The sequence below is a fragment of the Entelurus aequoreus genome, linkage group LG14 (assembly GCF_033978785.1).
Source record: "Entelurus aequoreus isolate RoL-2023_Sb linkage group LG14, RoL_Eaeq_v1.1, whole genome shotgun sequence".
Lineage (NCBI taxonomy): Eukaryota > Metazoa > Chordata > Actinopteri > Syngnathiformes > Syngnathidae > Entelurus > Entelurus aequoreus.
Genome location: NC_084744.1, coordinates 51,889,983 through 51,913,532, shown reverse-complemented (window position 1 = coordinate 51,913,532; position 23,550 = coordinate 51,889,983). Strand labels below are relative to the sequence as shown.

The following is a 23,550-nucleotide window of genomic DNA, read 5'->3' as shown; positions in this document are numbered from 1 at the left end:
TACATGGTACCACATCCTAGTACTGCATGTTACAGCATGCTACTACATGCTACGACATGTTACTACGTGGTACTACATGGTACCACATCCTAGTACCGCATGCTACTACATGTGACAACATTACTACATTGTACGACATGCTAATATACATTAGCATGTCGTAGTTTTGATTCTTTCTTGTCGTGCTTGAGGTTTGAGCGTGGGAAACATGTTCTACGTGTTTTCCGACGAGGGCGTGACCATCCTGCAGCCCGGCCAGTGTGAGATCCACAGACAAATGAAAAGGACAGAGAGGATCGTGGCGACATACGTAAGACCAGTTTGATCTACTCCCCAACGTACTTCCTTACAGGATTAGCCGCTCTTCCCCGTCACCTCCCCGTGGTCACAGCACGTCTTCGATGTAAAGGGATTACTAAATGTAATGGGATTACTCTCATCCGGCGAGGAAGCAGACGAAAAGTCTGCAAAAAGTTGCTTGTTCCGCAAAGAGGCGCGGTGTTTTACAGGCGCCGGTGATTCTATTTGAGATCAATACAAAGCCAATAAGCGACGTGTTAGCCACTTCCTGCTGCACAAAAAAAAAGCACTTTGTGCACTTTTCAAGGCGGGGAAACGCTGGCTCAGTCTTTCTCCCTCATTGTTTTGTCACGGTAAACATGACAACATGAAACATAAAAGTCCCATTATTGCATAATAGAACACTCATATTGACAATAAATGGGAATTCATTAATAATGCCAAATAAAATACAGAATATTTACATAATTACTGCACAATAATATTGTTTGTACAGCAATGACATCATATAAAATAATGTATTTACTCTTAATATTATAATTTATTTTACAAATATGAATACAAATGTTCTGCTTGGACAAAATATGTATTTGATATTATATCAGAAAGACTCCAATATAGCTTTACGAATATCAATTAAAATAGAAATATCATATATATATATATATATATATATATATATATATATATATATGAATATATATATATATATATATATATATATATATATATATATATATATATATATATATATGAATATATATATATATATATATATATATATATATATATATATATATATATATATATATATATATATATATATGAATATATATATATATATATATATATATATATATATATATATATATATATATATATATATATATATATATATATATATATACAAAAATACAAATGTTCTGCTCAAAGATAGCTTTATAAATATCAATTTAAAAAATATATCATATATGCAAATTGGCAGCCACGCTTCCGTCAGTCTACCCCAGGGCAGCTGTGGCTATGAAAGTAGCTTACCACCACCAGGTGTGAATGAATGATGGGTTTTTAACATGTAAAGCGACTTTGGGTACTTAGAAAAGCGCTATATATATCTCAGGTATTATTATTATTATTATATATATATAAAGTATATACATACATATATATATATATATATATATATATATATATATATATATATATATATATATATATATATATATATATATATATATATATATATATATATTTATATATTTATATATATATAAATAAATAAAATCTAACAAATATATATATAAAATAAAAAATAAATCAATAATTATTCATATATTTCTGTAAATCTAATCCATTATTAGTAGTATTATTATCATTCTACATTACATTACATTATATTGTTATTTTTATGTGCAAATTGCAAATGTATTTTTAAGTTTAGATAAAATAAAAAATAACATACGATTAAATCATACATGAAGTAAAATGACAAATTAAATAATAATGGCATAATAAAACTCATTTATGATACCAATATATAATATGTGTTATCCACCAATCCCCCGCACCCCCCCCCCCCATATTAAGAGTTTAATTTACTAATTTACTCCTAATATTATAATTTAATTTACAAATATGAATAAACATATTTTGCTTGAACAAAATATATTTTTTGTAACTATACAGATATCAATAAATTATGTGTATATATATATATGTGTGTGTGTGTGTATAAATATGTATATTAAATATAAAATCTAATTAATTATAATAGCTAAGAATTATAAATCTAATCCAATATTAGTAGTATTATTGTTAAACGTACATTATATTAAATTGTATTGCTATTTTTAAGTGCAAATTGAAAATATGTTAGCATTTTTTGATGAAATAAAATAACATACAATTAAATCATATATGAAATAAATGATGAATCAAAAAACAATGTCATAAGTTAAACTCATTTATAACACCAATGGCATAATAATTTGTTATCCCACCCCGTATTAAGAGTATGATTTATTCTTAATATTATAATTCAATTTACAGATATGAGTAAAAATCTTTTGCTAGAACAAAATATATATTTTTTGATACTATACGGATATTAATAAAATAATCATACAATCGACTAATATACATAAATGTGTGTGTGTGTGTGTGTGTGATTTGTATTTTACATATATATTTGTTAGCTTTTATAATGAATCATATACATTAAATATACATGTAAATACCTATATATATATATATATATATATATATATATAAAATATACATTTGAATTCATTATTAAACTAATATTTAAAATATGTATATAAACATTAAATATACATTTAAATATATATATATATATATATATATATATATATATATATATATATATATATATATATATATATATATATATATGTATATATATATGTATATATAAAATATAAATATAAGTCATTATAAAAGCTAACAAATATATATGTAATATCTAAATTATAAATCTAATCCAATATTAGCAGTATTATTGTTATACGTACATTATATTAAATTACATTGTTATTTTTAAGTGCAAATTAAAAAATTGTTAGCATTTTTCTAAGTGATATGAAATAAAATGGCATACAATTCAATCATGTATGAAGTAAAATGATAAATCCAATGATATTGCCATAATAAAACTTATACCAATGGCATAATCATTTATTATTCACCGATTCCCCCACCAGGAGGAAATGTGCCCTAGCGGCGAGGGTGCGGCCCCACCGCACTGCGTGTGGTCGTCGGCGGTCAACGTGCGGGAGAAGTACATCTACGTGACCCAGCCGCTCCACAGCCGCCTCCTGGTGCTGGACATTCAGGCGCAGCGGGTGGTGCAGGTGAGTGCGTGTAAGACCCCGCCTCCAGGAAGGCAGCGCTGCTGGGAGGGTCAAAGGTCAACAGCATGTCCAGTGAGGCTGATAAACAACAAGTAGTAGTAGTAGTACTCTAGTAGTAGTAGTCACAGGAGGCTGGTGGGAAAGTGCATGTTTTTTTTTCCTTCTGCTGGAGCGACTACAAAACTGCAAAAGGTCAAAAACATTTTGCATATAAAAGTGGGGAAAGTCAAACTCTATCCTTCTTAGTTATATCCATCATTTTCTATCTTCTCCTACTGCCACATTGTATCCAGACTTGCACCAAGGTTTAATGCAAATCAGTGCATTCAGACAGTATACCAATACTATTACATTGTGCACTAATATGGAATAAGTTCATATTTTGGTCTTAAGATGTGAGAAATGATACACATTGATGACCAATAAAAAAATGATCTCTTTTGTTGAAAATAAATAAACACAGCATCTTTTATTGCAATTTTTGTGCTTGTATTTATTAAAATGAACAAAAATGTCAATAGACTCGCTGTTAGTTGGGGTTATTTGTGTGGAGGTTATTTATATTAATGAATTATATATATATATATATATATATATATATATATATATATATATATATATATATATATATATATATATATATATATATATATATATATATATATATATATATATGTATATATATATATGTATATATATATACATATATATATATATATATATATATGTATATATATATATGTATATATATATATATATATATATATATATATATATATATATATATATATATATAAACCTTAAAGGCACGGCTTTTCACACACACAAGTGAATGCAAGGCATTTTTGCTCAACAGCCATACAAGTCACACTGAGGGTAACCGTATAAACAACTTTGACACTGTTACAAATATGCGCAACACTGTGAACCCACACCAAACAAGAATGACAAACACATTTCGGGAGAACATCCGCACCGTAGCACAACATAAACACGACAGAACAAATACCCAGAACCCCTTGCAGCACTAACTCTTCCGGGACGCTACAATATATACCCCCTACCCCCCACCTCAACCCCGCCCACCTCAACCTCCTCATGCTCTCTCAGGGAGAGCATGTCCCAAATTCCAAGCTGCTGTTTTGAGGCATGTTAAAAAAAAATAATGCACTTTGTGACTTCAATAATAAATATGGCAGTGCCATGTTGGCATTTTTTTTTCCATAACTTGAGTTGATTTATTTTGGAAAACCTTGTTACTTTGTTTAATGCATCCAGCGGGGCATCACAACAAAATGAGGCATAATAATGTGTTAATTCCACGACTGTATATATCGGAATCGGTAATTAAGAGTTGGACAATATCGGATATCGGCAAAAAAGCCATTATCGGACATCTCTAATCGAAAGGTTCAGAGAATCTGGAGGAATCACTACACCTAAGCGGTGATATTACGATCCTTCGATACCTCAGGCGGTACTGCATCAAAAAGCGACATCAGTGTGTAAAGGATATCACCACATGGGCTCAGGAACACTTAAGAAAACCACTGTCAGTAACTACAGTCGGTCGCTACATCTGTAAGTGCAAGTTAAAACTCTACTCTGCAAAGCCAAAGCCATTTATCAACAACACCCAGAAAGGTTCTCAGTTCGAACATTCTATATCTTGTCTTTGCAGTCTATTCAATTGAATATAAGTTGAAAAGGAATTTGTAAATCATTGTATTATGTTTTTATTTACCATTTACACAACGTGCCAACTTCACTGGTTTTGGGTTTAGTAGTATACAAGTCATATGAGTAGAGTATGGGTGTTGCCATCCATCACTGTCCACTGGACTGCTTTGCACGTCCATGTTAGCACGAGAGAGCATCCATTCTTTCCAAATGTCAACAAAGATGATGTTCAGAAGGCTTTTTCTTGACCTTTCTTTGCGCTTGTTAAACACGAGTTAGACAACAATACCTCCACCAAGGCTTCTTAGCAGCGCCAACGTAGAATTATATGAAAGCTTCATCAAATCATGGACTTGTATTTGAAAGTTCAAACAAACAATCATGGAAAGTTGCAATTTAAATACAAATAAAGTCTCAGGGATTAAAAAATCAAAGTATTTTCCTGGTAAAATAAACAAATTTCTAACAATAGCAGTTTTTGTTCCCTCGGTGCAGGCAATAGCCACGGACGCCTTTCCTGTCAAGATGCTGTACGACAAGTCACATGACCAGGTGTGGCTGCTGGCTTGGGGGGACATGGAGAGGACACACCCCACCCTGCAGGTATTCTAGTGTAGTTCATCCATTTGTCCACCAGGTGCATCGTCTGTGCTCATTTGTTTCTCCTCTTCTTTGGAAACACGTCTGGTGGAATACATTGTGGTGGTCTTCATGTTAAAAGAACCGCAAATTCTCCAATAACAGCCGATGCCTAATAACATTTCTCTAAAGGCAAAGAGGACACGTGATTGCAATACAGCGTTGTTTAGAAAAAAAGCGTTATTTGGAATTTAGCGTCAACTGGAACCAAATGTTAATTGGAATTAAGAGTTAATTGGAATTAAGTGTTATTTGGAATTAAGTGTTGATTGGAATTAAGTGTTAATTGGAATTAAGTGTTAATTGGAATTAAGTGTTATTTGGAATTAAGTGTTAATTGGAATTAAGTGTTATTTGGAATTAAGTGTTATTTGGAATTAAGTATTAATTGGAATTAAGTGTTAATTGGAATTAAGTGTTATTTGGAATTAAGTGTTATTTGGAATTAAGTGTTAATTGGAATCAAGTGTTAATTGGAATCAAGTGTTAATTGGAATCAAGTGTTAATTGGAATCAAGCGTTAATTGGAATCAAGCGTTATTTGGAATTAAGTGTTATTTGGAATCCAGCGTTCATTGGAATTATGTGTTAATTGGAATTAAGCGTTAATTGAAATCAAGTGTTAATTGGAATTAAATATTAATTGGAATTAAGCGTTATTTGGAATTAAGTGTTATTTGGAATTAAGTGTTAATTGGAATTAAGTGTTATTTGGAATTAAGTGTTATTTGGAATTAAGTGTTAATTGGAATTAAGTGTTATTTGGAATTAAGTGTTAATTGGAATTAAGTGTTATTTGGAATTAAGTGTTATTTGGAATTAAGTGTTATTTGGAATTAAGTATTAATTGGAATTAGGTGTTAATTGGAATTAAGTGTTATTTGGAATTAAGTGTTATTTGGAATTAAGTGTTAATTGGAATCAAGTGTTAATTGGAATCAAGTGTTAATTGGAATCAAGTGTTAATTGGAATCAAGCGTTAATTGGAATCAAGCGTTATTTGGAATCCAGCGTTATTTGGAATCCAGCGTTATTTGGAATCCAGCGTTATTTGGAATCCAGCGTTCATTGGAATAATGTGTTAATTGGAATTAAGCGTTAATTGAAATCAAGTGTTAATTGGAATTAAATATTAATTGGAATTAAGCGTTATTTGGAATCAAGCGTTAATTGGAATCAAGTGTTAATTGGAATAAAGCGTTAATTGGATTCAAGCATTCATTGGAATTAAGAGTTAACTGGAAGTAAGAGTTAACTGGAATTAAATGTTAATTGGAATTAAGTGTTAATTGAAATCAAGTGTTGATTGGAATTAAGTATTAATTGGAATTAAGCGTTATTTGCAATCAAGTGTTGATTGGAATCAAGTGTTAATTGGAATTAAGTATTAATTGGAATTAAGCGTTATTTGGAATCAAGTGTTAATTGGAATCAAACGTTAATTGGAATTAAGCATTAATTGGAATCAAGTATTAATTGGAATCCAATGTTAATTGGAATCAATCGTTAATTAAAACAATTGTTGATTTGAATTAAGCATTAACTGAAACTAAGTGTGAATTGGAATTAAGCGTTATTTGGAATCAAATGTTATTTGGAATCAAGCGTTAACTGGAATCAGGCGTTAATTTGAATCCGGCGTTAATTGGAATCAAATGTTAGATTAAATCAAGCGTTATTTTGAATTAATTGTTAAACATTACTTGGAATCAAGTGTGAATTGGAATCCATCATTAATTAAAATCAATTGTTAATTTGAATTAAGCGTTAACTGAAACAAAGTGTGAATTGGAATCAAGTGTTATTTGTAGGGGTGTAACGGTACACGGTTGGGTACGTACTTTGGTTTAGAGGTCACGGTTGGGTTCATTTTCAGTACAGTAAGAAAACAACAAAATATACCTTTCTTCTTCTTCTTCTTCCTCGCCATGAGGCCAAACAAAAGCCACATGCAGTAAAAAAAAAAAGTAACAATTCCACAACTTAGTTTGCTTGTTGGGCAGCGAGAGACAGAATTCGACTGCATTTTGTATTTATTTTTTTGTTCTGAAACAAAAAAGAAGAAAAGAACAAACAAACTTTAAGTCGGAAAAAGTGGAAATGTGGAATAAAGTCATTTCACTTTGCTGATTATGGTGATGATAATGATGGATTATTAGAGGGCAGTCACACTTTTCTAGCCAGACAAAGCCCTAGACACACCTTGTACTCTCTGCAGTTGAGTAGGAGGTCCCCCCCGGCCACTACTTAAGGAACTGGTGTCAAGGTGGAGCAGCTTGTCTTTGGAATAAAAAGGCGCCGACTCGGCATGAGGAGACGGGCAGACATCAGCGAATAAGACGTCTTAACGGGGGAAGCGAGGCCAGGCGGGGGTCACCATTTCAGCCGCTGGCGTCTTGCACCTTTTCCGATGTTTATCGCACGGATGATGTACGAGGACGCCGACTTATCTTCCTGGCCACATGCTGAAAGGTTGCGTGTTCACGCGGACGCCATGCAGCGCCCCCTGTAGCCAAAGGAGTGCATTTATTTGTGAAAGAATACTTTATCCAGTGTTTCCCATAAACTGCCAAGATACCTGTGGCGGTGGGGGCGTGGCCTATGGGCGTGGTCACATGACATCATCGAGTAATTTGCATAATTTACTACAATGATATGATTTTCTCTAAAAAGGCTCAAAAAATGTATACTTACTAATTAATAATAACAGTTTTGTTTTAAACGTCCATCCATTTTACAATATAATTACAACACTTTATGTACATATTTATATACAGATTTGAACAATAAGTTATTCACTTAAATATATTTATTAATCGTGTTTCTTACAAAAAATATATCTTATAAAATATAAAAGCTAAAATGTCTCTTAAAGCTCTGCCCCTTTAATTAGTGCATACTAAATAATTTAACTTTAGCCTACTACTACAACCATATTATTTACCAGCAACATAAAGTGAAACAGAGGTGTGTCCTGCCACAGTCAGTAACAAATAAACAGAAAACAGTAGTGGTCAAATACAAATAAGGCAACAAGAGAAGTATCCTACACTTCTCTTTTGTAAAGTAAATCTCAACAGCCTATATGGGCATCTACATCAACTATATGATGTGCCTGAGAAGCTGGACAGGACAAAAAAAAAAAAAAAAGTTTTTTTATTTTTTATTTTTTTATTTATATTTGTGGCGGACGTATTTATTTCGTGGCGGGCCGCCACAAATAAATGAATGTGTGGGAAACACTGTTTATCTCATAAGGTTACTGTGGAAGTCGCTTCCTAGCAGTTCCACCGAAGACACGGCACAAGAGCCACGCGTGCAGTTTTTAACAAAGGTTTTAATACTCAAATTGTCTCAACAAAGTTCCCCTCCCCCAGACACGTGACTTTTCAGTCACGTCCGTATCCTCTCGCCCTCTCTGCTCCCGGTCGCTCACTGTTAAAGACAATAATAATAATAGATTGTATTTGTAAAAAGCACTTTATATTGAGTAAACAATCTCAAAGTGCTACAGTGTATTAAAAAAAAAAAAAAATTAAAAAGATAATAAAGAAATAAAATAAAAATAAAACTACAACAGCCAAATAGCTATAGCTAGTATGCACATGTATTAAAAAAAGAAGGGCCTTTAAGCCTTTTTTAAAGGCATCCACAGTCTGTGGTGCCCTCAGGTGGTCAGGGAGAGCGTTCCACAGACTGGGAGCGGCGGAGCAGAAAGACAACAGATGATTAGACAACTCATACCACCTGGGAAATCTAATCACCTGCCTAGCTGTGTCTCGCCGTCAGCACTGCCACGCCCCCGTCTGATGGTGCTCTGTCGTCAGCACCGTGGACAGAGGCGGTGACCTTTGCTCCTGCACTCTCCCTCCACAGTTACGTTTAAAAACAAACATTTATTCAGCAATGATGTCATCGCGTGTCCTAATCGGCCAATCAGATTGCTCGGAAGTAACTTGGGGACTTATTTACACTTTTTTTAACGACTTATTCATGCATGTAACAATCACTCGTCGTGTTGCGTAATTCAGGGGTGTCCAAAGTGCGGCTCATGATTTTACGGCCCCTGGCAAATCAAATAAATGAATAATTTGATATCATATTCATTTGCTTGTCAGGTATCACATGGAGTTAGTGCAGAATAACAAAAAAAGCGGACTAAACATATCAAGAACAACGTAAAGTTTTCCATCATAAATAAATAATAAATAATATTTATTTATAAAGTTTTCCATCAGATCAAAACTTGGACCCAAAGATGTGTAGCTTTCACATTTTAACTGATACGGCACCGATTTTCCATATTTTTTTGTGCTTATGCGATAATAAATATTAATTTGTTTAATAATAAATTGTTATTTTTTAGATGAGCTGATAATAACTGTGCTGTATATTTTGTTTTCTTACACTTCTGAGTGTCATCTGCATCTATGCATTCATTCAGTTGGTCCTAGGTGTGTTGCCGTAGTCAGGAAGTAGTCTTTGCCATTAAGTAGTCTCTAGTTGAGTCCTACGAAGTGTTTCTACTGTAAGTATTGTACTTATTACGCACCAGCTGTTTGATGTAGTCTTTATTAACACATCCGAAGGTGTAGAAATCGCCATGTAAAATTGCTAATGCTAATCGGTAGCATGTCAATAATATATCCACTGTAAGTTAGGGCATTTTACTTTTGAGTGCTTTCTATCAGGCATACTTTCTTTGTTGGCGTGGAAAATTACAACACGACATAGAGGCAGTCAGGAAGTAGTCTTTGCCATTAAGGTGTCTCTAGTTGAGTCCTACGAAGTGTTTGTACTGTAAGTATTGTACTTATTACGTACCAGCTGTTTGATGTAGTCGTCATCAACACATCTGGAAGTGTAGAAATTGCCATGTAAAATTGCTAATGCTAATCAGTAGCATGTCAATAATATATCTACTGTAAGTTAGCAACAAGGAAGTGCATTTTAAAAAGTGGAGTCTGACTTTTGAGTGCTTTCTATCTGGCATACTTTGTTGGCGTGGAAAAGTATGACATAACATAGAGGCAGTCAGGAAGTAGTCTTTGCCATTAAGGTGTCTCTAGTTGAGTCCTACGAAGTGTTTCTACTGTAAGTATTGTACTTATTACGCACCAGCTGTTTGATGTAGTTGTCATCAAAACATCTGGAAGTGTAGAAATCGCCATGTAAAATCGCTAATGCTAATTGGTAGCATGTCAATAATATATCCACTGTAAGTTAGGGCATTTTAAAAAGTGGAGTCTTACTTTTGAGTACTTTCTATCAGGCATACTTTCTTTGTTGGCATGGACAATTACAACATGACATATAGGCAGTCAGGAAGTAGTCTTCATTAACACATCTGCAGGTGTAGAAATCGCCATGTAAAATCGCTAATGCTAATCGGTAGCATGTCAATAATATATCCACTGTAAGTTAGGGCATTTTACTTTTGAGTGCTTTCTATCAGGCATACTTTCTTTGTTGGCGTGGAAAATTACGACATGACATAGAGGCAGTCAGGAAGTAGTCTTTGCCATTAAGTTGTCTTTAGTTGAGTCCTACGAAGTGTTTCTACTGTAAGTATTGTACTTATTACGCACCAGCTGTGTGATGAAGTCTTCATTAACACATCTGGAGGTGTAGAAATCGCCATGTAAAATCGCTAATGCTAATCAGTAGCATGTCAATAATATATCTAATGTAAGTTAGTGCATTTTAGAAAGTGGAGTCTTACTTTTGAGGGCTTTCTATCAGGCATACTTTCTTTGTTGGCATGGACAATTACAACATGACATAGAGGCAGTCAGGAAGTAGTCTTTGCCATTAAGTTGTCTCTAGTTGAGTCCTACGAAGTGTTTCTACTGTAAGTATTGTACTTATTACGCACCAGCTGTTTGATGTAGTCTTCATTAACACATCCACAGGTGTAGAAATCGCCATGTAAAATCGCTAATGCTAATCGGTAGCATGTCAATAATATATCCAATGTAAGTTAGGGCATTTTAAAACGTACTTTTGAGTGCTTTCTATCAGGCATACTTTCTTTGTTGGCGTGGAAAAGTACGACATAACAGAGGCAGTCAGGAAGTAGTCTTTGCCATTAAGTTGTCTTTAGTTGAGTCCTACAAAGTGTTTCTACTGTAAGTATTGTACTTATTACGCACCAGCTGTTTGATGTAGTCTCATTAACACATCTGCAGGTGTGGAAATCGCCATGTAAAATCGCTAATGCTAATCAGTAGCATGTCAATAATATATCCAGTGTATTTTAAAAAGTGGAGTCTTACTTTTGAGGGCATTCTACCAGGCATACTTGCTTTGTTGGCATGGAAAATTCCGACATGACTTTAAAGCAGTCAGGTATAAAAGTACGACTGTTTGCCCGCCAAGTGCTTGGTCCGGTGCCGAGTCTCCAACCGGAGGTGACGTCATTTGATTTTACGTGTATTGGTACTTTGTAGTATCAACGGAATTTGCCCAGTACTTATAAAAGTACGGAATTCTGTAACCTTTTGGAGTTGGAACTACATTAGATATGAGCATCTTCAGGAAAATCAAGTCCAGATGCTTTTAATTGACCTGTCATGTAAAGAAAAAGTGCAATATAAAAAAGATAAAATACATTCAATTATTGTAACTTCTGGTTAAATTTAATTTCAATCGTTGGAACTGAGCATGACACGCCTTTGAGTCACTTGTCATCCCTGATAGTCGTCACTGAGGGCAAAATTCGCCCATTGAACACAACGTGAGCTGCAGACGTGAGCGACGCACGACGCGTTAAGCCGCCACTCGATGTCCTTCTCCTCCCGCTCAAGCTGAGCAAGCAAAAAGCACAGACAAGGACGTGTGGTGCATTCATGGACATCGGGTCATTACAGTTTTTTCATCTGATTATTTTTTTTTTTTTTTTGCACAAAGATCTTATCCCGCTGAAAATGTGGAGAATCACCTTATTCAGGGATTCCTAAACTTTTTGATCTCAGAACCCAACTTTCCCACTACAGAGGGGCCCGGGGCCCCACTCAAATATTAACACTGAATTAGTATTCTTACGCTTGGTTTTAATCATATTCAATAATTATTCAAATTTACAGTTTACAACCTTGTCCAATGATATGAAAGCATGTTTAATCACCAAGCTTATTATTTATTTGACACACAAACCTTAGGCTTAGGTCAGGCTGATTGCAAAAATAAATACTACACAAATGTACTGCACAAGAAGGGACTCAAATAACTAAAAAAAAAAAAAAAGTGAATAAAAGACACTGGTCGCTCCCAAGTTCTTTTGGATGACATGTATGTTGAGTAAAAAGGACCACTGAGACAGAATAGTACTTGGCCAAGTTTTACTAAAGCTTTAGGAGACCAGCCCTTTACGACGCCACAATAGCATCGGCAAGCGAGGTCTAAATTCAAACAAAACGAGCCCCTCTCGCCCAGAAAGGAGCGCAGCTGCTTCTTCAAAACAGACAAGGAACTGGCCAAAACAGCTCTGTGAGCCGACAAACAGGAGCCCTTAAGGCAAAACAAAGAGTTTACTAGCGGACGTAAGATAAAAGCGAGGAGGTCACGAGAAGACACACTACATGGGAAAATGCTAGCTGTTTTAAACATTTAAAAAAACACTTAAAAATATCTAATTCTCACAGCTTACAATTATGTTGTGCACAAATTAAATCAAGTAATTTAATCATGAATATGTATCAATAATATTTAAGTGCCAATAAAAATACAGCTTCACCACTTTAGTCATAGTTTTTGTGCTTAAGAAACTCTCTTTATGACTTTATCTCCAGACTTCTTCTGTTTGGTTTGATATTGTCGTTACTGCCACAAGTGGTGGAAAAGTGTATTACAACGGAGTACCCTTGCGGCCCACAGCTGAGAAACAAGATATTTTTTGGGCGGTCCTCAGTGGTCCCTAACCTTTTTGTAGCTGCGGACCGGTCAACGCTTGAAAATGTGTCCCACGGGGGGGGGGGGGGCGGGGGGGGGGGGTGGTTGAAATTTATTTATTTTTTTCCATAAAGAAATACAATCATGTGTGCTTACGGACTGTATCCCTGCAGACTGTATTGATCTATATTGATATATAATGTATATATTGTGTTTTTTATGTTGATTTAACAAACAAACAAAACATTTTTTTTTTTTTTTTTTTTTTAATTTCTTGTGCGGACCGGTACTGGGCCGCGGCCCGGTGGTTGGGGACCACTGGGCAGTGTTTTTCAACACACTGGTGTGCCGTGAGATACAGTCTGGTGTGCCGTGGGGGATGATCTAATTTCACCTGTTTGGGTTATAAATATGTTTTGCAAATCAGTAATTATAGTCTGCAAATGATGTGTTGTTGTTGAGTGTCGGTAGACAGTGTCTAGAGCTCGGCAGAGTAACCGTGTAATACTCTTCCATATCAGTAGGTGGCAGCCGGTAGCTAATTGCTTTGTAGATGTCGGAAACAGCGGGAGGCAGGGTGCAGGTAAAAAGGTGTCTAATGCTTAATCCAAAAATAAACAAAAGGTGAGTGCCCCTAAGAAAAGGCATTGAAGCTTAGGGAAGGCTATGCAGAACAAAACTAAAACTGAACTGGCTACAAAGTAAACAAAAACAGAATGCTGGACGACAGCAAAGACTTACTGTGGAGCAAAGACGGCGTCCACAAAGTACATCCGAACATGACATGACAATGGACAATGTTCCCACAAAGAAGGATAAAAACAACTGAAATATTCTTGATTGCTAAAACAAAGTAGATGCGGGAAATATCGCTCAAATGAAACTGCTACAGGAAAATACCAAAAAAAGAGAAAATGCCACCAAAAAACTAAAACACTACACACAGGAAAACAGCAAAAAAAACTCCAAATAAGTCAGGGTGTGATGTGACAGGTGGTGATAGTACACCTACTTTGAGACAAGAGCTATAGTGATGCATGCTTGGTTATGCTTTAAAGTCATATCCAACAATTGCGACAACGACTTTTTACTGTTAACTGAGTTTCCCTTTTTAATGATTTCTGCTGGTGGTGTGCCTCCGCATTTTTTCACCGCAAAAAATGTGCCTTCGCTCAAAAAAGGTTGAAAAACACTGCTCTAGGGGGCACTCTTGGTTAAGAAACCCATCCATCCAGCCATTTTCAGCCGCCTGTCCCTTTTGGGGTGGCGGGGGAGTGCTGGAGCCTATCTCAGCTGCATTTAGGCATGTAGGCGGGGTACACCCTGGACAAGTGGTCACCTCATCGCAGATGGGGGGGACGGTGTGGCGCGGTTGGGAGAGTGGCGGTGCCAGCAACCTGAGGCTTCCTGGTTCAATCCCCACCTTCTACCAACCGCGTCACGTCCGTTGTGTCCTTGAGCAAAGACACTTCACCCTTGCTCCTGATTGTGGTTAGGGCCTTGCATGGCAGCTCCCGCCATCAGTGTGTGAATGGGTGAATGTGGAAATAGTGTCAAAGCGCTATACAAGTATAACCCATTTATGGTTAAGAAACACCGACCTAAATTATTCTAATCAAGCATTTAATTTGATGTTCGACCTGCAGGTGATTCCTCAAGCCAGCGTTGGAGAAGTCCATCACGCCATGCGCACCACCTTCCAGCGGGTCGACGACATCTTCATCCCGCCGACCAACCTCATCATCACTCACGTGAGGTAAAGACCCGCCGCCTCTGACCCCGTCTGAGCTGGCTAATGAGAATGCTAATGAGACGGTCGATACGTATTAGCCAGACGGCGAAGGCTATTAACCTTCCCTTTTTGAACTCTGCCCCCCCCCCGCAGGTTCGCCTTCATCTTCCTCAAAGACGAGCCCGCCGTCCACAAGGTGGACCTGGAGACCTTCCGCCGGGTGAAGACGATAAGCTTGAAGAACCACAGCTGCGTCCCGGCCGGCATGGCGTACACGCACCTGAGCGGCGTCTACTTCGTCCAGTGCCAGACCAGAGGACGCCCGCGGGCTCCGCCCCTGCTCCTCATCGACAGCGTGACGGACGCGGTCATCGGGCCCAACGTCGGCGGCGGCCGCCGCGCCTTCGTGTCGCCGGACGGCCGCTACATCGTGACGTCCGACCCCGGCGGCGCCAAGCTGAGAGTACAGACGGTGTCTTTCCAGGGAGAGATGAGTCTGAAACTGGAAGTGGACGACCCCGTTGCCGTGTCGGACCTCATTTTCCAGCCGTCCTTCGCCGAGTCCAACAGATACGTGGCGGTGGCGTCCTCGGACTCCACCACAGACCTCCTGTTCGCCGATCTATCCTCGGGTCACGCCGAGGTCCTCCGGGGCCTCAAGGAGCCCCTAGACCCTCAGACCTGGCCCTGGGGGGGTCCTCACAGGGTGGTGGTCTCCAGCGGCTTGTTCGGACAGTACCTCCTCACGCCGTCGGCCCAGTCCCTCTTCATCCTGAACGGCAAGCAAAGAACGCCGCACTGCGAGGTGTCGGACATCAAGAGAGGGAACACGGTGGTATGGGTGGGCGAGGTATGAGTCCACCGGCTAAAAAGAAAAGGAAAAAACATCCCCAGGTTTAGGGATGATGTTCGAAACCGGTTCTCTCCCGGTTGTTCGATAAGAAAAGAACCGATTCCATGGACTCGAATCCCTTTTTGAGAACCGGTTCCCGTTATCGAGGCCACTATAGTAAAGAAAAAGAGTTGGTTCTTTATTCGAATCCCTGGGAACGAATCCCGTCCCACAGGAAACGCCCTGTGGGACATCACAGGAAATGACGTAATTTCCTGTGATGTCACACAAGCAGCAAAAATAATGGACAGTTTTTCTGTAAAATCCCACTTAATATACTTTGGGTTACAACAGTCAATATTTATTTATTTTATTTTTTTAGGGGGGGTAACAGTCAATATTTATTTATTCATTTTATTTTTTTTCTTATAAAATAAAAGTGAGCTTTTGTTAAACCAAATATTGTGTTTTTTTTCCATATACAACAACTTATCTGGACTCGACAAGAGAATCGATAAGGAATCGGTTCAATAAGAGGATTCGATAATGGGCTCGAACTCGATAATTTCTTATCAAACATCATCCCTACCTAGGTTTGAGTATTTCCGGATTCCCGTGGTCGTGGACTCAAGCTGGGGGGGACTGAGCAAGGAGGGTAACTCATAAATTGGAGATTATGTTAAAAAAAAAAAAAAAACCCCGAATAGAGTAAATTGTTGTGATATTCCTGCTGGAAGAAAGTGTCAATGGCGTCCAGTCCAGTAACTCCAGAATTGTACATTATTGCACTTCTTCCATCACAGCAAGTAGGTACCTGGTTACCAAACAGCAAACTATGCACAACGCTCACTTTTTTAGACGGAAGAAAGCTTTCCGATCCTTTTTTGTTTGGTCGTCTTCACCAGTGCTGCGTGTGATAGCCACCGACTGTCCGCCTCGTCCGTGCGTCCTCCCCCCTCCGGTAGCCTCCATGTCGCGTAGCACCTCGTCTTTTCCAAAGACCCCCCCCCCACCCCCTTTGTTCGGTCACGGGAGTAAAACCAACCAGCAGCCGACGACAACATCTTGTCTTTTAGCCATGTGTCCATCTTCACGTCATGACCAAAATGCTTTGGAAGCGGGGTCTCTTCGATTAAGGCTGTGAGCATTTGAACGAGTAACCACAGGGCTGGAAAGTGTCGCGTGGAAACGCGATGCATCATGGGTAGGATGTCCGATAAATGCTTTAAAATGTAATATCGTAAATTATCGGTATCGTGTTTTTTTATTATCGGTATCGGTTTTTTTTTTAGTTTTTTTTTTTGTTTGTTTTTTAATTAAATCAACATAAAAAACACAAGATACACTTACAATTAGTGCACCAACCCCAAAAAAACTCCCTCCCCATTCACACTCATTCACACAAAAGGGTTGTTTCTTTCTGTTATTAATATTCTGGTTCCTACATTATATATTAGGGGTGTGGGAAAAAATCGATTCGAATTCGAATCGCGATTCTCACGTTGTGCGATTCAGAATCGATTCTCATTTAAAAAACATCTATTTAAAACATTTTTATTTATTTTTTTTATTGTATTTTTTTTAATTAATCAATCCAACAAAACAATACACAGCAATACCATAACAATGCAATCCAATTCCAAAATATATATATATAAAAAAAATATATTTTATATTTTATATTATCGGCCGATAAATGCTTTAAAATGTAATATCGGAAATTATCGGTATTGTTTTTTTTATTATCGGTATCGGGTTTTTTTTGTTTTTTTTTATATCAATATATATCAATACAGTCTGCAAGGGATACAGTCCGTAAGCACACATGATTGTGCGTGCTGCTGGTCCACTAATAGTACTAACCTTTAACCGTTAATTGTACTCATTTTAATTAATTACTAGTTTCTATGTAACTGTTTTTATATTGTTTTACTTTCTTTTTTATTCAAGAAAATGTTTTAATTTATTTATCTTATTTTATTGTATTAATTTTTTTAAAAAGGACCTTACATTTGGACAACCATGCCTGGTTGTCCAAATTAGGCATAATAATGTGTTAATTCCACGACTGTATATATCGGTATCTGTTGATATCGGTATCGGTAATTAAGAGTTGGACAATATCGGCAAAAAAGCCATTATCGGACATCCCTAATCATGGGTCTTACTAGCATATTTACATTGGGTCGAATGCAAGACTCTGTCCTAAAGTTGTCTTTTGTTTTCTTAAACTAGTTCCGAAAATGGCGTGAATGTGCGAGATTTGCTCGAAATCTGCCTTGTGGTTAGAGTGTCCGCCCTGAGATCGGTAGGTCGTGAGTTCGAACCCCCGGCCGAGTCATACCAAAGACTATAAAAATGGGACGCATTACCTCGGTGTTTGTCAGTGGAGAGGGGGTGTGACGTTCACATGTTGTCAATATTCAGGGTTTTATCGTTCATAGTTAATATCGTAAATCACACATTCTTTATTTTCATGTACTTTCTGGGTGTCTCATTCAGTAAAAAAAAAATACAATTCCATTTTGTTTTTTTAAGAGGTCTGTCATAAAAATGTTTGCATTCAATCAGACATTATTGTGAGGTTGTGTATTAGTGTTCCTAAAAATAGATATACCGACCCTTAGACACATTTTTTTCTGTAAATTTGGCCCCCGGGTCAAAATAATTGCCCAGGCCTGGTATAGATGATCAGATCTCCTTCCAAACTGATATGAGGCTTTAAGGTTGGGGTCTGATCATAACTAGACGTTGATATCTGCTCTGTGGCCTAGTGGTTAGAGTGTCTGCCCTGAGACTGGAAGGTTGTGAGTTCAAACCCCGACCGAGTCATACCAAAGGACTATAAAAATGGGACCCGTTACCTCCCTGCTTTGCACTCAGCATCAAGGGTTGGAATTGGGGGTTAAATCACCAAAAATGATTCCCCTGCTCCCCTCACCTCCCAGGGGGTGGAAAAAGGTCAAATGCAGGGGGTAATTTCCCCACACCTAGTGTGTGTGTGACTATCAGTGGTACTTTGACTATAAAAGCCAAGGAAGTCGGATTATTGAGCGACTTAAGAGACGATGAATATAGCAGCCGTGAGACGATCAAACATGACTTTTAACGCCATCACCTGGTACGTGTTGGTGTGGTCACGGCATTTTCACACTGGTACGTTTGAATCGCAGCCTGTTTTATTCTGCTACATCCGTATCTTAAGCTGCTAAGCCAAGCCTGGGCAATTATTTTGACTCGTGGGGCCAAATTTAGAGAAAAAAAATGTCTTATCTATTTTTAGGAACACTAATACAAAACCTCACAATAATGTCTGATTGAATGCTAAAAACGTTATGACAGACCACCTTAAAAAACGGAATGACATTTTCTAATTTTTTTACTGAATGATACACCCAGAATGTACATAAAATAATGTGTGATTTACAATATTAACTATGAACGATAAAACACTGAATATTGACAACATATGAACGTCACACCCCCACCCGGTGGACACATTTTACAATCAAGCGAAACGCAACAAAAATGCAACAAACAGCGAAATATAAACGCGAAGGGTAAAAAAAATAATTATATCTGATACATCACTAAGCTATGGAACCCCTAAAGGGACATGGAGGAAATTATTTTTTTAATAATTTTTTTTATTGATTTTTATTTTTTTAGACATGTATCTCGTGCGCACGAGAAACTTTTTATAAAGTTATACAAAAAAACAAAACAAATATTATAATTGGGTTTTTTTTGTTTTTTTTTAAGACATGTATCTCGTGCGCACGAGAAAGTTTCTCTTGCGCACGAGATACATGTCTAAAAAAAATATATATAAAAATAAAAACATTTTTTTATTTTTTTTTTAAGACATGTATCTCGTGCGCAGAAGGAACTTTTGATAGTTATTAAAAAAATAATATTTTGTATTTTTTTTTCGTGTGCACAAGAAACTTTCTCGTGCGCACGAGATACATGGGTAAAAAAAAAAAAAAAAATTAAAAATTATTTAAAAAAAAATTTTTTTTTTATAACTTAAAAAGTTTCTTGTGCGCACGAGATACATGTCTTGAAAATATATATATTTTTTTTTTTTTTTAAATGTCCCCCATGTCCCTTTTGGGGCTCCTACTAAGCTTTAGAACTTTGTTGTAAAAAATGTCCTTCCGCATCTGTCCCTGACACCCGCATTTCAGGCTCACCACCCACACTGCTTGGTGCCTGGTCTGAGCTGCTGTGACTTAGATTACCATAGTAACTAATTAGATTACCATAGTAACTAGTATGTCATGCAAAAGCGCAGATCCCAACCATTGAAATACTTTGTATAGTTCAAGACTTACGGTCATTTGAAAACATCATAATGGCAGCTACAGTTTCCATTTTAAAGATCTAAAAAACTTATTTGGGACTATCCGGCGGGCCAGATTGAAAATCTTAATTTTCCCAGGTCTGTGCTGAACTAAGGTAGCTACGGGTTACAGACAATGTACTGTGTTTGAGGGAAATAAGCAATACCCCTATTCATGGATCAATCACTGAGAAGACATTAATGCGCAGTGTATTTCAGGTTTGAAATATATTTAGTTTGAAACAAGTTTCTCCAGGAGACGCCACAGAGTGACTAGTCCTGTTGACACACCCGGGAAAGGACGACGGTCTTCTCTTTCTAATGTCAAATCTCGCACACACCCAACGTTGGTTTGTCCGTGAGCCTTTACAGACTTGGCATTCCGAAATGACCGAGATACAAGACACGTGCTCATTTGGATCGAACACACCAATTGTACTTATTTTTAAGGGGGCGAGTCTTTGAAACAAGGTACAGTTTTTTTTTTTATAAAGTCCCTCGATTTTTGTTCTTTTGTACGATCCATTTTAATCCAGTTTATTCATCTCTTTGACGTAAACAATAACTTTGTCCAACAACAATGGCTACCCATGCCCCACAATGCATTGCAAAATCCTGTGCCCTTACAAGCCCTATATGGTGTCAAAACAGTGCCAAAATCTGCGCTCGAAAATAAAAACATTGTGTCCGCGCCGACTGTGTGGACGCGCAAATAGTGAGTAACAGGTTCTCTCGGATTAGTCCGAAAACTGAAGACTTCAATTCAACTCAGATTTTGGCACCGTATATGTAATCCACACAGACTTCATGAAATCATTAATACTATAAACAACTTTTTAAAAACTGCCTGTTAGCAACGTAGCTAAAAACAAAAATAAACAATAGTATAACACAAGTGAAAAATGAGTAAAGCAAGACAGTTGTGTTCCTTTTATCAACAGCAAAACCATTAACATGGAGCTCATGCTAATGCTAATGCTGAGACGCTAGCAGTGTTTTGATTGATTGATTGAGACTTTTATTAGTAGATTGCACAGTACAGTACATATTCCGTACAATTGACCACTAAATGGTAACACCCGTGTAAGTTTTTCAACTTGTTTAAGTCGGGGTCCACATTAATCAATTTATGGTAGTGTAGCGATATGATGTCATTCGTAAATGTATTGTAAAATACCATGGATTAGACAGGTTAGCGAATAACATCGGGTCGATCCGATTATAAGACGAACATAAAACCGAACATCTTGTATTTAGAGGAAAGCAAAACGGAACCCTTTAAAGCACTTTTCCGAACGGACGCCGTCTCTCCACGAGCCTCGTTTATAGGTTAATGCGCACCAAAAAGTGAAACGTACATACGTAATTTCCTTATCCTTCCCTTGTATAGAAAAATTCTATGCAAAATAGGCTACCTATTTCTACGCACCCCTTAAAGCACGCGTAGAGCTCACGCTAAGTTTTTCAGATTCAGGAATCAGGGACTCCTAAGGCTCATACTCGCATAAAACATCACATCACAATAAAATACAATAGTACCTCAACCTACGAGCCTGATGGGTTCCGTGAGAAAGTTCGTAACACTGAAATGTCGTATCCCATTGAAATGAATGCGATCAATCAATCAATGTTTACTTATATAGCCCTAAATCACGAGTGTCTCAAAGGGCAATCAGGGCAAGAAAAAACTCAAACCAATGGGATGACAATGAGTTGAAATTAATTTAATCGGACATCCCGAAATTAGCATAATTTCAACATGTATGCCCGAGAGAGACAAGCAGTAGAAAATGGATGCCTTTTAAAAATGTAAAGTAATTTTCAATCCTTAAACTATTGACCGTATTCATAAGCTACTTAGCATTGCCCATATATGGAATATTACGGGAGAGTAGTGAGAGGAAGTCTTCTACGCAGGCGGGAATTATAAAGAGCAAGTGCGGGCAACAAGTGTGTGCAGCTAGCATTTATAGTTCGGAATATTTGTGGCCGTTCAAAGTGTTTTATGAAAGAATCCAAATAAGGTCACAGGTGTGTGTGAAGGACTAAGAGGATGTTTGGCGCCACCTACTGATTTCTATGTGTAAGTCTCTAAACAACCCGACTTTTTCTAGGTAAAATGTATTCGGGTTCTCGAATTGACGTTCTTGATGTCGTAAAATTCTGGGTTTTTTTGTGAGACTCAAATTATTGTAGCAGCCAAACCTTTAACAACGTACAAAAGCAATTATTGCCTGATTGGGTTCGGTTTTCAGGATTGGATGTTTGTTTGACTGTCCTGGGACAATAAAGTCTAAGTAAGAACGAGGCGACACATATATGTTATGTTCGGATGGTTACGTACAGATCATCGAACAATAACAATGTGTATGCTTGCAATGTGTTCGGGTTGTTTCTGTTTCCTTAAGTCCTTAGAAAGCTAATTCTAAAGACAATGTTAACAACAAAGCAACCCGTAAAGTCGTTTTTTGATCTGTGACAAAAAACGTAAAAAGTTTCGACAATGCAACATCGCTTCCGGAACCAACCATTGCCGGAAATCCATCCGATTGTAGTATGATCAGTCAGGTATGGCTAATCGGTCCTCGTTTGCCTCGTTCCTTGACGACTAACTTGGTATTCCTGTGATTTAAAAGTGAACCTGACAATGTAAGGAGATGTTCATGTGTAAGTGACCGGAAAACCTTAAATGTTGGCGTGAAGATAGACATGGAGTTTCTCATCCAGGATAAAGCTATCACTTTTGCATTCCGAAGTCTCAATTTATTGCCTCTTCTCGTGAGAGAGTTAACCCAGTCCACATGCGAATGTCCGACTAAGGCTCCTTAATTTATTATGGGCTCAGCCATTATTTACGTAAACCTGGTGGTTTGCTTTCTCCAACAACAAAGCAACGCGTCAAGTCGTGTTTTGATCCGTGGCAAAAACGTAAAAAGTTTCGAGAATGCAACGTCAACCAACCAACGCCGGAAATCCATCCGATTGTAGTATGATCAGTTCTCTCTGACGACTAACGGTGTCCGACCAAACTTGACAAAGTTTGTCCTTTGAACTTGAATGTTGAACTAATTTGACACCAGACAAGCGATCGTGACCACAGACTAACTGAAATAGTCTGGATGGTCTTTGGCACTAGCAGCTTGCTAGACCCCGACTGTCTACCATAAAGCATCACAATTAACGCACTCCCGTAACGCGTTCTCTAAAATAAGTAGTTGATTATTTCACTTGTTACAAATACTCACAGCCATCAGGATCTCGT

At 37.2% G+C, this 23,550-nt stretch overlaps 1 protein-coding gene across 2 annotated transcripts in view; it reads left to right on the top strand.

Moving 5' to 3' along the window:
- The window catches only part of fstl4 (follistatin-like 4), a 404,450-nt gene extending 387,873 nt beyond the window's left edge, over positions 1-16,577 (top strand). For both annotated transcript variants that reach the window (XM_062070160.1, XM_062070161.1), the window contains 5 exons: positions 192-310; positions 3,021-3,170; positions 5,346-5,453; positions 15,026-15,135; positions 15,265-16,577. In XM_062070160.1, the coding sequence (XP_061926144.1) occupies positions 192-310; positions 3,021-3,170; positions 5,346-5,453; positions 15,026-15,135; positions 15,265-15,967 (1,190 nt within the window). In that variant the 3' untranslated portion in view covers positions 15,968-16,577. The remainder of the gene's footprint in view (positions 1-191; positions 311-3,020; positions 3,171-5,345; positions 5,454-15,025; positions 15,136-15,264) is intronic.
- The last annotated feature ends 6,973 nt before the right edge of the window (positions 16,578-23,550 follow it).